At 39.6% G+C, this 17,250-nt stretch overlaps 1 protein-coding gene across 1 annotated transcript; it reads right to left on the bottom strand.

Annotated features, from left to right (window-relative positions):
• Positions 1 to 547: 547 nt before the first annotated feature.
• On the bottom strand, positions 548 to 16,941 carry LOC125484702 (procollagen-lysine,2-oxoglutarate 5-dioxygenase 2-like). The gene is made up of 7 exons (XM_048604493.1): positions 16,254 to 16,941; positions 11,977 to 12,090; positions 5,770 to 5,835; positions 3,918 to 4,022; positions 3,202 to 3,348; positions 2,463 to 2,588; positions 548 to 586 (listed from the first exon to the last, which is right to left on the bottom strand). Exons 1-7 carry the CDS (start codon positions 16,269 to 16,271, stop codon positions 548 to 550), a joined length of 615 nt encoding a protein of 204 aa, XP_048460450.1. The 5' UTR covers positions 16,272 to 16,941.
• Between the last annotated feature and the right edge of the window lie 309 nt (positions 16,942 to 17,250).

Below are 17,250 nucleotides of genomic sequence, written 5' to 3' on the forward strand. Positions count from 1 at the left end.
GTGATGGCTAGCACGAGGGGACATAGCTTTAAATTGATGGGTGATAGATATAGGACAGATGTCAGAGGTAGGTTCTTTACTCAGAGAGTAGTAAGGGCGTGGAATGCCTTGCCTGCAAAAATAGTTGACTCGCCAACTTTAAGGGCATTTAAATGGTCATTGGATAAACATATGGATGATAATAGAATAGTTTAGGTTAGATGGGCTTCAGATTGGTTTCACAGGTCGGTGCAACATCGAGGGCCGAAGGGCCTGTACTGCGCTGTAATGTTCTATGTTCTATGTTCTATGAAGAGAAACAATGCCAAAGATACAATATCCAGTTCACATCACACGCTAGGGTAAGGTTGCTATCATTTCACCTCCTTGGTTATGCTGTTGTATAACTAATTGTTTGGCACCGGGCTGGTACAGTCACATAACTGGGTATAGAATGCTCAGATGTCCTTTGATAGTGACTATAATCACACCATCTGAAAGAATATCTCTGAGGTAGATCTGAAACTTATAGTAATGTTAGCAATATCACTGAAAACAGGATTATAAATCAGAGCATGTCAGGTATCACCTGCACATGGTCGGTCTTCTGCAGGAGTGGAAATGGAGTTAAAAATCTGTCTCAAATAGCAATGTGAAATGAGGCGAATCTGATTGACTATAACCAGATTTTATAATAATGATGATGCATATCTCATTAAGAGGTCCAGCTCATTGACTTTAATGTGAGCTATTTGCTGGGATCATGGATGATGTAGGGAAAAATCAATCCAAGACAACACAGATAAGATGAAGAATCTTTGTAACCATGCAGCAACAAATCTTATAATGAAATTTGACTAAACGAAGACATTTGGGCTATGACCGGACATGATGATGCATTGACAGAATAAAGACAAATATGTTTTTACTTAAAGCCAGGCCTTGATTTTCACCACAGCAAAAGATTTTGGATGCTGGAGATTGGAATAAAAATAACACTGGAAAAATTCAGCTGGTGCAACTTTATTTCACCTGTGGCATTTTGCAAACTCAACATTCAGCAACAATCAAATGATCAGCTATCATTGTTTCCCCCCCAATTAGGGATGGACAATAAATGCTGGTCCAGCCAGCAATGCCCACATCCCGTGAATGAATAAAAGAAAATCAGTATAAAATAACTGAAAATGGTTCTCAGTTTGCCAATTAAAAGGGCTGAGGAAGATTTTTAGCTGACAACAGCAGATGTTTGATGTTAAGCTATACGCTCGAGCAATTTTTTTGAGAGTTTTTTTTTATTCATTCATGGGATGAGGGTGTCACTGGCCAGGCAGCATTTATTGCCCATCAGGCAGTGAAGAGTCAACCATGTTGCTGTGGGTCTGGAGTCACATGTAGGCCAGGCCAGGTAAAGATGGCAGTTTCCTTCCCTAAAGAAAATTAGTGAACCAGATGGGTTTTTCTGACAATCAACGGCAATTTTATTTTTGTAGCTCTTTGACAGGTGTATATTGTCATAAAGACTATTTCCTCTGGAAATTAGGATATGGGGAACACAATGACAGGGAGTTGGTGTACATCCAGGATGGGTGAGGGTGATGAGGAAGAATGTGGGGAGCACTGGGGTGGAGGATGAATGAGGAAGGAAAACCAGGGCTAATAAATGTTACAACTCACAAAGTTCCCAGATCACTTTCAAGGAGGAGCAGAATGTTAAAGAGTCAGTTAAAAGGCTAAATGCATTTCCTCCTCTGGCTACTTTCCAGTTAGGAAAAATGAAAAGGTAGAGTAGGAACTTAAATATATTTAAAAGCAAGGACATAGAGGCATACAACACGGAAACTGGCCCTTCGGTCCAACCAGTCCACGCCAAACATAATCCCAAACTAAACCATGCCGGCCTGCTCCTGGCCCCTATCCCTCCAAACTTTTCCTATTCACGTATTTACCCAAATGTGTTTTAAACATTATAATTGTAGCCATATCCACCACTTCCTCAGGAAGTTCATTCCACACTCTGTGCCCGTCATGTCTTTTTTAAATCTTGTCTCACCTTAAAAATGTGCCCCCTAGTCTTGAAATCCCCCATCCTAGGCAAAAGTAGTCTACCTTTAACTCTACCTATACCCTCATTATTTACTGAAGATGGAAGTGAGAAGACACTTGTGAGCAACTCCTTTGTCTGTCCAACTATCTTTCTCTCTCTTTGGGCTCTATCCTATCTTTTACTCCCTACCCCACCCACCTCCCTATTTTCTGCATATAAACTGACGTTTTCCCAGCCACCATCAGTTCTGAGGAAGGGTCACCGGACCCGAAACATTAACTCTGTTTTCTCCTTCACAGATGCTGCCAGACCTGCTGAGCTTTTCCAGCAACTTTGTTTTTGTTCCTGATTTACAGTATCCCCAGTTCTTTTGGTTTTTAGACACTGTTGGACTTATTGACAGAATAAAGTAATACAAGGGACATGTATAACCCACCTGATAGTCTATTCCTTTATTATTTAAGGCGATGTTTATAGTGAATGTAGAGGAATCATGGTGAGGTCTTAGATATGCCTGCCTCTCTGGCGTATACTTTACAACAAAGTTCAGCATAGCAAAGCCCTGGGGAAAAATTAAAATCAAATTGAAAACTATCAGCTGCTTAATCATTTTTATAATGCTGTGATGGCATTGGTGTAGTCATCAATTGCACTTTAATAACCTTTGGCTTGCGCAATACATTCAAAAAGGCTATCGAAACCCAGATATTTATGCATTAAATATTAAGAATGCAGCCTAAATTGTCTGATGACCAATACTTTTAACGCCACTTGTAACTGAAAAAGTTAGGTCAGAAACAACATCAACTAAAATCTCAGAGCTGTTTTGATGCAGAAGGAGCTATTCAGCCCACTGTGCTTGTACTAGCTCATGAAATAAACACCACTACAGAGTGCCAATCTCGGGGAGTGAGTCAACATTGATATAATAACTCCAGCAGATTAACAAAGTTGTAAGAGAAAGAACAGATTTTGAGGAATGGGATCACACTCAGGAACATGTGCAAACACAAGAGAACATTTTATTTTAATCACCTCAGCTCATGAGTTTGTTGCGTTACAGGAAGGATAAAGTGGCAATGTTTCCAGCTTGTTTAATGCAACTGATGAGCAAACACCAAGACATAGGGTATTTTGTCCTTCAACATTAAATACTGGTGCAGGAAGAGTCCTACCTTGGTGTGATAGCCAGAGAAAAGTTTGAGGGCCACTGGTGCAATATATTCCCGAATGAATTGGAGCCACACCTGATCCAGTCCAACCTGGGTCATGTGAATGTCATCAGTGGGAACGTTCTCATATCCACCAACCAGACGGCTATCCTGAGGTAGAACAGATGAGTTACTGGGCTGAGATCTCCCAGATTCACACAAGCCACAAGAAAAGTTATAGAGGCAAACATATTATGGTCTCTGAATTCCTGACTAAAAATTCTCAGTTTTTGTGACTGTATTAATTCATTGTTTCTAAAATTTTGCTATCCTGTTTTGACTGTGCTATTGCATTTACATGTTGCCTTTATTAAACTAATGGCACTTTACAGGCGTACATATTCAGACAAAATTTGACACCAAGCCAATTGAAATGATATTGTGAACAAATCTACGCTTCAAGGATGGAGAGAGATACAGAGTGACAAAGATCTGTGGAGAAGAAACTCTATCCAGATTTCAAGTGAATTAGTAAAGTGGGCAAGACAAAGTAGTGGCAAGTGGAAGGAGTGCGGGAAAGACAAAACATTGAAAATGTCTTTAAAAAAACAGATGTTAGAGACTAGAAGCAAAACCTGCCAACTCCAATACATGGGCCATAAAACGTACAAATAAAGTATGGCTCAGACAGAAGAAAGTGTAGGGTCATGGAATTAATGCATAAAAATCCAAGATTTCACCTCGTTCTTTCCACCAGACCATATGCCATAGTTTTCTACTTCCTCCACAAGTTCATCACATGTTGTCTCCGAAAATATGGGGAACCAGAAGACATCTGGGCACGGCTGCCAGGCACAGAAGAAGAAACAAGGTCTGCATTAAATCGCTGCTGTGCAAATACCGGTTGCAATCCTCACTGGATGGTGGCAACTAAAAGTCTTAAGGAACCACACAGATCAACACTACCGTGGGATTTAAGATGAATTTGTTTTAAAATCAGACCTGCAAGGGGAGTTGGGGGGGGGGGAAAGCGGGCATGATTGAGATGCATATAATTACAAGGGACATGGATAGATAAGGTGGACAGGAAGAAACTTTTCCCCTTGACAGAGGGATCAATAGTCCAAGGGCCACGGATTTAAGGTAAGCAGGAGGAAGTTTACAGGAGATGACAGGATAAACTTTCTCACCCAGAGGATGGTGGGAATCTAAGGTTGCAAGAGGCAGAAATCCTCATAATATTTAACAAATATTTAGATATCCACTTGCAATGACATACAAAGCTATATCCAAGTGCTGGAAAATGGGATTAGAATAGTTTAGTGGCTATTATTGACTGACGTAGACTCAATGACCAAATGCTGTCGACCTCTGATTCTATAAGAATGAACTACTATCTAAGTCACTGTTGGCTTTGTCATTTTCGCACTGCTGCAATATTTTGAGATTATTCTACAATGGATCCAGTTGTCTTACTGAAATCTGGATGAGATTGTAAGCACATCTATGATAATGGTAAGGTAATAGAAAGGACAGTGTTTTGTCATTTTAAGGTCTATGGCATTGTGGGGCAGACACAGAACTTACAAGTTCTTCTGTCTAATAAATACAGGCTGTATTCTTGCTCCTCCTCTAGCCATCCAACACTAACCCCTAATCATGCACATTTCTCTTTACTGAATATTTAATTGATAAATGTAAATCAACACCAGATACATTATGGGATTATAGGGAAAAACAATGTATTTGTGAGGTGGGATCTTCTGTTTCAGTTCTCCTGTAACTTTTTGGAAATGTGGATAATGAAACCGTGCATTCAAAATCTATTGTATTAGGCGGTGTACAGGAAATTTTAAACTACACAATCTAGCCTTGCATCAGAGGCACTGTAGTGTTCAATCCTAGCCACAAGATTTTAGTTGCAGCATAACGTTCATCTTTTAACTTGAGTACACATGACAATAAAATCTCATTCTAATTCTAACAATGAACATGAGACACTAGGCTCCGTTTATTCCTTCACAGATGCTGTCAGACCTACTGAGCTTTTCCAGCAACTTTGTTTTTGTTCCTGATTTACAGCATCTGCAGTTTTTTCCGTTCTTACTAGACCATGAGAAGTGACTGGCAGGAATGTTTAGACGAGAGGATTATAATTTATAAGGAGTTGAGGGTCACAATGGAAAACATTTATAAAAAGGTAAAGTTGCCACACTCCTACTGAACAACAGGACTGCTCTCTCATCATAGAGAGGGAGACAGAGACAGACAACTGATTATGTTTTAACCTGAGGGTCATCACGCCTCAGGTCAGGGGAAGAGTTGAGAGGAGAATCCTTCAGGCTAAGTTCAGTTGCATTACAAACCAGCTGTCCAGCCTACTGAGCTGACCGACCCCCTTGAAAAACCTTTATAGTGTGCTGCTCTAGATATACATGGTGGTTGTACATTTTGTATACTGCGGAGACGGCCATGAGCCTATGGATAGATACAACAGCAGCTACTGAAACAGTTTTCAATGATTATCTGTATGGAGTAGCAAATAAATGAGTAGACAAGTGATTTGATTACTCTCAGCAAACCATTACATACCTCTTCAACCACATTCCCTGTGAATATTTCTGTGTAGCTCGGATGAATGTACTTTTCCCTCCAATCCTGCAAAACATAAAACTCTGAGATAGTAAGAACTGCCGATGCTGGAGTCAGAGATAACACAGCGTGGAGCTGGATGAACACAGCAGGGCCAGGCAGCATCAGAGGAGCAGGAAAGCTGACGTTTCGGGTCAGGACCCTTCTTTAGAAATAAAACTGATAGTCTGGAGGTTACAGCAAAGGATGAAGCCAGCTCATGGCTTTGAAGAGGCAGAGCTACATAGCAGAGAAAATCAGAGTGCATCTGCATGGGGATGCCAATGTGCTTTAAGTTCGGTCAGATCTGCCAGGCAACATCTCAGTTTGTTATACGGGCAGGTGACTCAGAATCATCGAATTGGTACAGTGCAGAAGGCTGTTCAGCCCATAGAACCAGTGCTGGCACAATCTTCCAGTCCAATCTCCTGCCCATTGCCCACATCCCTGCACACTATTTCTATCCAAATAACCATCCAATGTCCTCTTGAATGTCTCAATTGAGCCGGTCTCCCCACATTTACAGGCAGTGCATTCTACACCTTAACCACTCATTGTGTCAATAAGTGTTTTCTCATTTCATCCTTGCTTCATTTGCACATCACTTTGAATTTATACCCTCTTGTTCCTTTTACAAGTGGGAACAGCTTCTCCATATCTACTCTCTATCCAGTGCGGTCCTGACTCTAAAATCCAACCTGCTCTCAGCCCTGCCAACAATGCCCAAGATGTGGAGGTGCAGGTGTTGGACTGGGGTGGACAATGTCAAAAGTTGCACGACACCAGGTTATAGCCCAGTAGGTTTATTTGAAATTACAATTTCAAAGCACTGCCCCTTTGTCAGGTGGTGTCACTTCTGACTATATACTACAAATGAATAAATAACAAGTCTTGGGGCGGGGGGTGTAGTGGTGGTGCTGGAAGGATTAACCTGGGACTGCAGTGGTATTACTGATCATGAAGAAGTGTCTCTGCTCTCCTTGAGCATCACACGCCTGCACAAAATAAGAATGAGAAACAGCTCTTTCTTTCTAACTTCTTTTGGGCTTGACCCTCCTTATGTCCTGAGGGAATCCACAACATCTTTCTTGCCCAAATTTACAGTCCGAACTCAATCATAACATCTGGATACCACACGTGTATAAAGAAACATCATTTGGAAGGTTGGTGGTGTAGTGGTAGAGCCACTATCTCTGGATTAGGTGCTCCTAGTCCCACCTGTCACAGAGGTGTCTCCGAGCAGGTTGATTTAAAAAAAAGATAAAGCAGGATCCTACAGCTTTTGGCTGCGTCCCTGCTTAAGAAACATATAAGAAACCTAGATTATAGGAGCAGGAATAGGCCACTTGTTCCTTCAAACCTGCTTCGCCATTCAATATGGCAGCGATTCAAGGCGGCAGCTCACCAGTACCTTTTCAAGGGCAACGAGGAACAGGCAAGAATGCTGAGCAGCCAGCGACAGTCACATCCCTTTTAATGAATAAAAAAAAGGCTGATCATTGAACTCAATACCCTGTTCCTGCTCTTTTCCCCATCCCCTTTAACTCCAAGAATTATACTTAACTTTTTGCTGAAAACAATTAGTACTTTGGCTTCAGCCGCTTTCTGTGGGAGCAAATTCCACAGGCTTACCACTCTCTGGGTAAAGAAATTTCTCCCCATCTCAGTCCTACCCTGTATCCTTAGACTGTGAACCCCTGGATCTGGACACTCTTGTCCATCAGGAACATGCTTCCTGCAATTGCCCTGTCTAGTCCTGTTCGAATTTTACAGGTTTCTATGAGATCCCTCCTCATTCTTCGAAACTCATAGACGATTATCAGTGAGGACAAACAGTGGGATCCTGGTGTCTCCAGGACACAGACATCTGAATTACTCACATCCTACATTACCCCATGAGAGATGGATGAAGTACCTATAGTCCACTATGCAATTAATGTTTCCCTTTTGATATACACTACACTTCCAGTTATATAAATATAAGTCAATGTCTTTGTATTAGAAATGTATTTCCCAACCGATTTAACAGCGGTGTGAAAACATGCATACAAATAAAATATAATGGTGTGTTATGAAACTCTAGTACTTGAAAATGAATTGCTTTTCACACCTTCACAATTCTTCTCTCCCAGCAAGACCCCACAGGGCAGTGATTTAATTGGTTGTGGATCCCGCAAATTATAACGTTACAGCTTCCTACCTGGTTTTCCCATCCTCTCGTTACTAAGACATCTTTTCTCTCTGTACTGCACTCGTCAAAGGGCAATTAAATGCAGTGCATCAAACCAAAATCATTTCTATTAAAAAAGTGACTACTGTAAATTATAACCAGTACCACAAAAGAGAGAGAAATAATGAAATATGTTTCTAAAATGAAGGGCAAGATCATGCCGTGTATAAGTTATAGTCGAAATAAACTGCTTCATATATTTTTCTTAAGTTGCCCTTTGCTAGTTTTGCACATCACTTTAAATCTATTCCCTCTTGTTCTTTTTTCTTATTCAAGCAGGAACAGCTTCTCCCTATCTACTCTGTCCAGCCTACTCATGATTTTGAAACCCTCTATCAAATCTCCTCTCAGCCTTATTCTTTCCAAGGGGAACAGACCCAACTTCTTAATTTGTCCTCATCACTGAAGTTTCTCACCCCTAAACCATTCTTGTAAATTGCTTTTGCACTCTCACCAATACATTCACATCCTTCCCATAATCTGACACAATACTCCAGCTGGAGTCTTAAAAAGTGCCTTATAGGAGTTCAATATCATCTGCTTGCTCTTGTACTCTATTTCCCCATTAATAAAGTCAAGGACACTCCACACTTTCTTAACTGGTCTCTCCAACTGTCGTTACCTTCAACGATCTGTGCACATATACACCCAGGTTCCTGTGCTCCTGCTCCCCTTTAGAATTGATCCCTTTTTTAATTGCCTTTCATGCTCTTCCGACAAAGTATCAACTCACACTTAGATTCATAGAGTCGTGGAGATGTACAGCAAGGAAACAGACCCTTCAGTCCATACCCAGATATCGTAAATTAATCCAGTCTCATATCCCTCTGAACATTTCCTATTCATATACCCATCCAGATGCCTTTTAAATGTTGTTATTGTACCCATTTCCACCACTTCCTCTGGCAGCTCATTCCATACATGCACCACCCTCTGAGCGAAAATGTTGCCCTCAGGTCCCTTTTAAATCTTCCCCTCTCACTTTAAGTCTATGCCCTCTAGATTTGGACTCCCCTCAGCCTGGGAAAAAGACCTTGGCTAATTACCCTATCCATGCCCCTCATAATTTTATAAACTTCAATAAGGTCACCCCTCAGCCTCCGACGCTCCAGGGAAAATAGCCCCGGCCTATTCACCTTCTCCCTATAGCTCAAACCCTCCAATTCTGGCAACATCTTTGTAAATCTTTTCTGAACCCTTTCAAGTTTCACAGTCATAAGTCACATGAGACCAGGTTATAGTCTAACAGGTTTATTTGAAATCACATGCTTTCGGAGCGCTGCTCCTTTGTCACTCCACCTGACGAAGGAGCTACACTGATCTAACCCTGTCCAACATCAGCACCTCCACATCATATATATTTATCACATGTAATATGATAGTCAGTAAGCTTGACACGTTTAGTATTAATCCAGTGGCATTGAGAACAGAGATGGAACAATTTAGACCTTAAGGTACATTAATGCCTTGCAATAGTCTTTTTTGATCAAACATTCTAACACTCGACTGTTTGCATAAATAGTGGCTTAGTTGTTGATAAGTTAGTGCTTATAAATCTTGCTGCAACTGTACAATTTTCGTCCATCATCTAATGACAGTCTTCAGAAGAAATCAATATTGTTACGAGATTAGATTCCTTTGGTGCCTTATACTTTACTGAGGTAGGAATGATCAATGATAATGAATGTTTTGTCATTTGCAGTAATTCTGCAGGCTGTTTATCCACAGTATAATGTGTGGCAGACTAAGCAATAGTTCAATGAATTTATTTTATGCTTTGTCATACAGACATATTGAGATCTAGAGTGCATGTCTTTTATATTACAAAATGTTGTAAATATCATATTGCAAAATCATGCACATTGCCAGGATCTATAGAATAGAAGCATGAAGCATTTAAAGATTAAGATTTAGTACCCAAACAAAATTTATATTTTATTCATTGCTCAACACACCATTTTCTGGGTTTTTTTTTGACCAGTTATGGAGCTGACTAAAAGACATTTGCTTTGCTGTAATTTAGTGATATTTATGATATAACATGAGACTTGTTTTATGGTTCACTGGGTTTTTTTGTTGACTATTGTAAATTTTATGCGCTTAAACAAATGTTGCAATTTGCCAGCCAGCTGTGAATGAAAGGGATACAGCGGTGACAAAATGAAAGGGAAGCATGCATTATATTAGCAGCCAAGCTTTCAGAACTAGGAAGAAATACATTCACTGCAATGAACATCATCCAGTAGATGAAAGTCAACGGGTAACATAGTGACCGTAGTTACATTTTAATGAAAGAGAGTCTGGTAATTGCCGTTGTGAAAAAGAGAAAATAGTTTTAACATACGCATTACACAAGGAACGGCGATTTAAGGTAGTTGACAAAATAACCAAGGGTGAGATTTCTTTTAAGTAACCCATTCCTAACATCTGGAATGTACTGCTTGAAAGGCTAGTGAAAGCAGATTCAATAGAAGGTTTCAAAAGAAAATTGAATAAACACATGAAGGGGAGAAAATTGCAAGGTGCTAACAAAGGAGCAGGGCAGTAGGACTAATTTGAAAGCTGACACAGCTGCAATGTGTTGAAAGCCAGTCTCCTGTGCTGTAAGATTCTGTGGTTGCAGAGCTACTGACAAACTGTTAAAGGATGTTTCTGAGGGGAACATTGGAAAATTGGGCCTCTTGCCTGATGTTAACATTTTAAATATGGTACAGAATACATATGCAATACCACACCACAGACTCCTGAGGAAATGTATAGATTACGGTATAAATGGGATGGTAGCTACATGGATACAAAACTGACTCAGTGATAGGAATGAGAGTAATGGTCAATAGATATTTTTCAGGCTGGTGGAAGGCTTTAGTGGAGCTCCCCAGGGAGATCTCTCCTGATATATGTTAATGATCTGGATCTCGGTATGCACGGGACAATTTCCAAGTTTGCAAACAACGCTAAAAGTGGAAGAATTATAAACTGTGAGAAGGACAGTAGAGAACTCCAAAGGGCTTTGACAAATTGGTGGAGTGGATGGAGAGGTGGCAGATGAGGTTGAACGCAGAGAGCTATAGGAAAGATGTTGTGATTGTGATCAGTAATACCATCTCATATCACTGAAAAAATTATATCTTTACACATTTGGAAGTTTGGGGTTTGAAGTTTGTTTTGACATAGTTTTAGGATAAGAGGTAGCAAATTTAAAAGAGGTGAGGAGAAATTACTTCTGTTGAAGGGACGTGAATCTATGGAATTCACTACCTCAGAGTGCAGTGGGTCCAGGACATTACGTAAACTTAAGGAGAAAAATCAACATATTTTGAATTAGTAATAGGTTGAAGGGTTATGAGGAGCAGGCAGGAAAATGCAGTTGAGAGCAGGATGAGATCGTTTTTTTTTCTTTATTCATTCACGGGATGAGGGCATCACTGCATTTATTGCCCATCCCTAATTGCCCAGAGGGCAGTTAAGAGTCAACCACATTGCTGTGGGTCTGGTGTCACACGTAGGCCAGGCAAGGATGGCAGTTTCCTTTCCGAAAGGGCATTAGTGTACCAGATGGGTTTTTCTTGACAATCGATAATGGATTCACGGTCATCATTAGATTGTTAATTCCAGATATTTATTGAATTCAAATTCATCTGCCGTGGCAGGATTCGAACCTGGGTCCCCAGAACGTTATCTGGGTCCCTGGATTAACAGTCCAGTGATAATATCACTAGGCCATCATCTCCCTTAAATGGAGAAACAGGCTCGAGGGACTGAACGGCCTACTCCTGCTTCAAGTTCTTATGAATGTTTACATTAAAGAATAATTGGTTATCTGAGGAAAAGGAAGGGTGGATATTTACAAAGAGTTAGGTTAAAAACATCATTTAACAATGGGCTTTGAAATGTGTATGTAAAATCCAAAACCTGGTTAACAAATTGCTAATACTCACCAATGGGTTGGCAAATATTTCCCACAGATCACCATGCACATGTGAGGCATTGTAATTCTCAGTAGGAAGAAGCCGTCCAAACTCATGCTGATTGCTAACGTACATGAAAATGCCCTGTATATTAAAATTATTAAAATTACTACCTGAAATTACTATGATGACAAAAAAATACATTAAGAAAACCTTAGTAATATCTATGTATTGCTTAAATTAGTTTTTTTTTATTATTCATTCATGGGACATGGACATCATTGGTCAGTATTTATTGCCCATCCATAACTGCCCAGAGAGCCTTTGAGAGTCAACGACATTGGTAGTGGGTCTGGTGTAACATGTAGGCCAGAGCAGGCAAGGATGTCAGATTTTCTTCCCTAAAAGGTATTTGTGAGCCAGAGGGACAATGGTCATCGTTGCATTTAGACAGGAAATTCCTGTTTGAAGCTAGTAATACTTGGAAATAGATGATGTGGCTTACACTTATGTTAAAACAATTCTAAAAAGCAACAGTGGCACAATAATTAGACAATGAAATAAAGCAAAGGTGTAATTCATAATTCATTTTTAGAAAAGGCCAGGTTATGAACTTTTGAATTGACTTTATGCCACAGAAAACAGAAGTCAAAATGTAAACTGAAACAAACATAATACAAACACCTTAAGAATAACTTAAAACAACTAAATACTTCCAGAAGAAATCTGACGTCTTTCCAAAAAGGGAGATGAAAAATTTAAAATCTAAAAGCACAGAGGATCCAGAATATGCCATTACATTAAAAAAAAAACTATCATATACATTTTCTGACTGCGCATATATTTAATTTATTTCATCTGGATAACAAATTAAGACAACTTCCACCCACCTGCACAGCAGGAAATTGCAGGGTTAAATTTCAGAGATGCGATTTGTTTCGACCTGTCTGTTTCAGTTGGGTAGATTCACAAGGTAGACATCTCAACTGATGTGGTCACACTTTCTATCCATGGATTGTGCAACATTATGGACAGTTGTCATTCATTTCTCAGAGTCTTATCCCTCTGAGTAGAAGGATACTGCAGGTGACAAGACTCTGGAGTGGATGAAAAAAAGGTGGTCTCCAATCTACTGTCATCTTGGAAATGAAAGAATTGAGGGGCGTAATATTGACCTCAATTTTATAAAAGAAGATTGCACCAGAGCAGTTAGACAAGTCTCGCCTTGGTACGATCAAACTCACCTTTTCAGCAATGGTCATGCAATATCTAACACATTTACAATGATTCAGTTGATGGTCATTAAATCCAGTAGATCTTGTTCTTGCCAGCATGCTGATGTCTTTACATCCATTCAAACAAACTGTGGGCATTGTGGGGGGAGAAATCATAAATGAACCCAAAATGCAATGTCTAATTACGAAGAGTGAGACCATTTCCAAAATCCAACTGTTGCACATTTTTTTGGTATGATGCAAGGTTCCAGAGAATTCTTGCATTCTTGATGAGAGAAAAAACATCACAAGGAGAAGCATGTTAATACTACATGGTCAACAGTTCAATATCCTACCCATATAAAGCACAGTTTGCATTGATCTTAGTTGAGGCTGATTGTATCAGTTTGCTTTACATCCAAATACAACATTTGTCACAGGAAGCACCAGAATTTGTGTCACTACATCAACAAATTGTAAATGCAAGAGAACATACTTTGCCAATTCACTGATTTATTTTTTGCAACACTTCATTTGACAATAAACCAAATTTATAAAACTGTGCACTAAATAGGTAGCATATAACGGAACCAGTTTTTTATTCTATGTTATGGGATGGAGGTTCAAAACTATTAATTAAGAAGGCATGTAAATAGTAGCAGCAGGGAACATGGGAGATGGGAGAACTTTGGTTGAATCACTCATATTTGCAAATGCTTCTGAAAATAAATGTTATTTAGTGTATTGTTTGACACCATTGTGATGCGAGATATTCCAAACTCTTCTCATGTTATCTTTCTGCCTGTTTCACAACTGCATACAGGACATAATAATGAGGTTGCCTTTCAACAAATGATATCCTTCCTTTTCTGATGTACAGTAAATCAATGTTTTTCCTGGAAACCACCAATTAACCTCAATACTCAATTAACACGAAAAATAACAGCAATGCTGCATTAGGATTTTGCTTTGTGACTATTCCTGTTACTTAATGGAACTCCGAATTGGTAAACTTTGTAAATGAAAGACTCGAAATGTTAGCTTGCTTTCTCTCCATGGATGCTACCTGACCTTACTGTGATTTCCAGCAGCTGCAGTAATTTCCTCCTAAATAATTTAGTAATTGCAATACTAGTTTCCTTATTATACCCCATCTACAACAGGAAGCAACATTAAATGAACTTTAGTTCATTTGACAAGACATTTCCAGGTAACCTGTATCTGCAGCACATGTGAAACAATACATTTTTCACTTGCGAAACAAACTTTATCTCACTGTCTCTCAAATTTACATGCAAAGGTAAAATTAAAATAGCTTATATAAAAATATTGATATTCTCTATAATCAAGACTCTACTTCCAGATTCATGAGGTAATTGAGTTTACACACACAGCTGTAATACAGCCATATTATCATCCAAATGCAAGGCGATTATGCACTGACAAAATAAACAAGGTGGCACAGCATTTCCTATTTCAAATCCAACACAGATTTAGGATGGCTTACTGTGGAAACTTGCTTTTCATTCCCGTGAGATAAACGCAAATATTTATCTAAAGCTTTCCAACGGAGGTCCTTTTCAAAGCCAAGCTAACTGGTAATATTCTTACTGCTCTATGCTCTGTATCCTCCAGGTAATCAGTTTTCAAGTATTCAGATTCTACCTTGTTTATTGAATAAGGCACAACATCCAATTGTTCGCCATGAATCTCCAAACTTTTCATTATTTGCTTAAGTGTGCACAGTATCTCAGTTTGCTACAGCTCCCTTGAACAATTTTCAATTAGAGGGTAGCACAGGACTCAAGTTCCTCATGCGCTTCGAAGTCTTCCTCATCAGATGCACATCAGATTCCAAAAAGGCCCTTCTGACGGAAATTGGTGACAGCATTCCAGAATATTCTTTGTTTTACCTTCAGTGCGATAGAACTCCAGAAGCTTGACACCATCCAGGACATAGCAGCTCATCTGCTACCTTAAAAAATCCAGTTCTTCCATCACCAGGGAATTGTAAATATAATGTGTACCATCTCTAGCATCCACAGTAGAAACCCTCCAGAGCATCACCCAAACTTGCAACGTTTGCACTCTAGAAGGGAAAGGGCAGTAGGCAGGTGGGAACACAAAAAGGGTCACTGACTCTCCATCATGGCATAGATTTAAGCCTTGTGTACTTTTTGTCTCTCAGTGAATCAAAGGATATAGGCCGCAAGAGGGAAAGGGGAGATAAAGCCAGTCTTGATTGGACTGGACAGCACAGCAGACTCAAAAGAACAATCATCCTTTTTTTGAAAAAATGTTTTATGAAACCAATGTCAAGTTCTCCCCGAAGCAGACATTCTCCTCATTTGATATTCATCCTCATTCTTTTATCATTACTGGATCAAGATCCTTCAAGTCCTAGCCAGCAGAACAGCAGAAGTATCTTTAACGCGTATATCGCAATGGTTCAAGGAAATTGTGCTCTGATGTCCTTTCCAGAGCAACAATGGATGAGTAACAAATGCTGGCTTGCCAACACCACCCATTGTCCAAGAATGAGGTTCTGAAAAAGTTATTTCTCAAGGATAGGCACTTGCTCAATAACACCAGCTACGCCGTTCCAAGCTTTTCATCACCTAAAGCATTGTTCCATTACGCTCCACTGTGTATCAAGGTCATTCTCACTGGTGACTGACCAGATTTCAAGGCTCTTCGGCGTATATTCCACTTGCCTGTCCCACACCCACACCATAGCTATTCTGGTTATTAAAACTTAACACAAAGGTGACAAAAGTTTTAACAAAAGACATTTGATCTCTCACAAAGAATCAAACTCCTCCTAACTTGCATTTTTGCTTAGGTCAATTTTGTAAAACAGTCATCCTATTCAAATGACGCCTTTATCTTCTGTGCTTGTCAAACCAATTATTCAAGAAATGAACGGGGTGAATATTTCATGAGAAAAATTACGATAAGCAATGGACAACAGACAGGACATATACATACAAGTACAGAATTTAAACAAATGCTTAACACAACTAGAAAAACATCTAGTTGGAAAAATCAAAATTACGAGGCTTTTTAAAAAAAAACGTAAAAAAAAACATAAACCTTTGGGGGCTTGAACATATGGAAACTTTCCGGACTGAGGGAGCGTTTTTCCTTTTCTATTTTCTAAAACAAAGGAGAAGCACTGGGTAAGATTCATCATCTTGTTTACACAAAACCAGGAACACATCTGAGGTAGACAAGAGCAGACACCAGAAGTTTACAGGTCCAGTATAGAGCACGAGTCACCAACAAAGCTTTGCCTGACTCACATCCAACAGGCAACTGCATAACAAAGCTACAGAAAACAAGACAACAACCTGCTTGTCCAACATTAATATGAAAGAGAACCACAGCCCAGCTCCTTCGACTGATCATTGCAACAATAAACTCAGCTGGTTAGTGATGCAGGAACAAGTTTAATCGTGGTCAATTCAGGCAGAGAAGGGTTAATGAAAGGTAGCAGTCCAATTGCAGCCAAGATGATCCAACTGGCTCAGGAACATGGTGCAAACAGACAATACAAAAAAACAAATCACTTCCAGTTGTGGTTCAAAACCGAAAAGGCAAAAGATAAATTGGCAGACAGGTGACCAAAGAGATGATAAATACATCAAATAGAAACAGGAACATCATGCCTCATAGGGAACAGCGTATGAACATGGAGCCAGTGCAAAATCGATGACAGTACAACACTTGCCAACCCTCTGATTTGAGGTCAGTAGGCTCTTCTCCCACCTATTTGCTTACAAATGGAAATGGTGAAAACTGCGCATTTTGGTTCCAATTTAAGCCATCATAAAACAGTTACAGTAAAAGTTAAAAAACTGTCATAGTATTCCCCACATAACAGTAGAAAACATGTGTAAGAAAGAGAACTGTCCTTATGTAAAACTTTGATAAATTTCATACAGGAATCAACATTAGTTCCTTTGTAACACACAAAAACAGAAGTTGCTGGAGAGATTCAGCAGGTCTGGCAACATCTGTAGAGAAAACAGAGTTAACATTTCGGGTTCAGAAGCCTTTCTCAGAACCTGCCGAGTGTCTCCAGCACTTT

Source organism: Rhincodon typus, chromosome 13 (genome assembly GCF_021869965.1).
Source record: "Rhincodon typus isolate 14 chromosome 13, sRhiTyp1.1, whole genome shotgun sequence".
Classification (NCBI taxonomy): Eukaryota; Metazoa; Chordata; class Chondrichthyes; order Orectolobiformes; family Rhincodontidae; genus Rhincodon; species Rhincodon typus.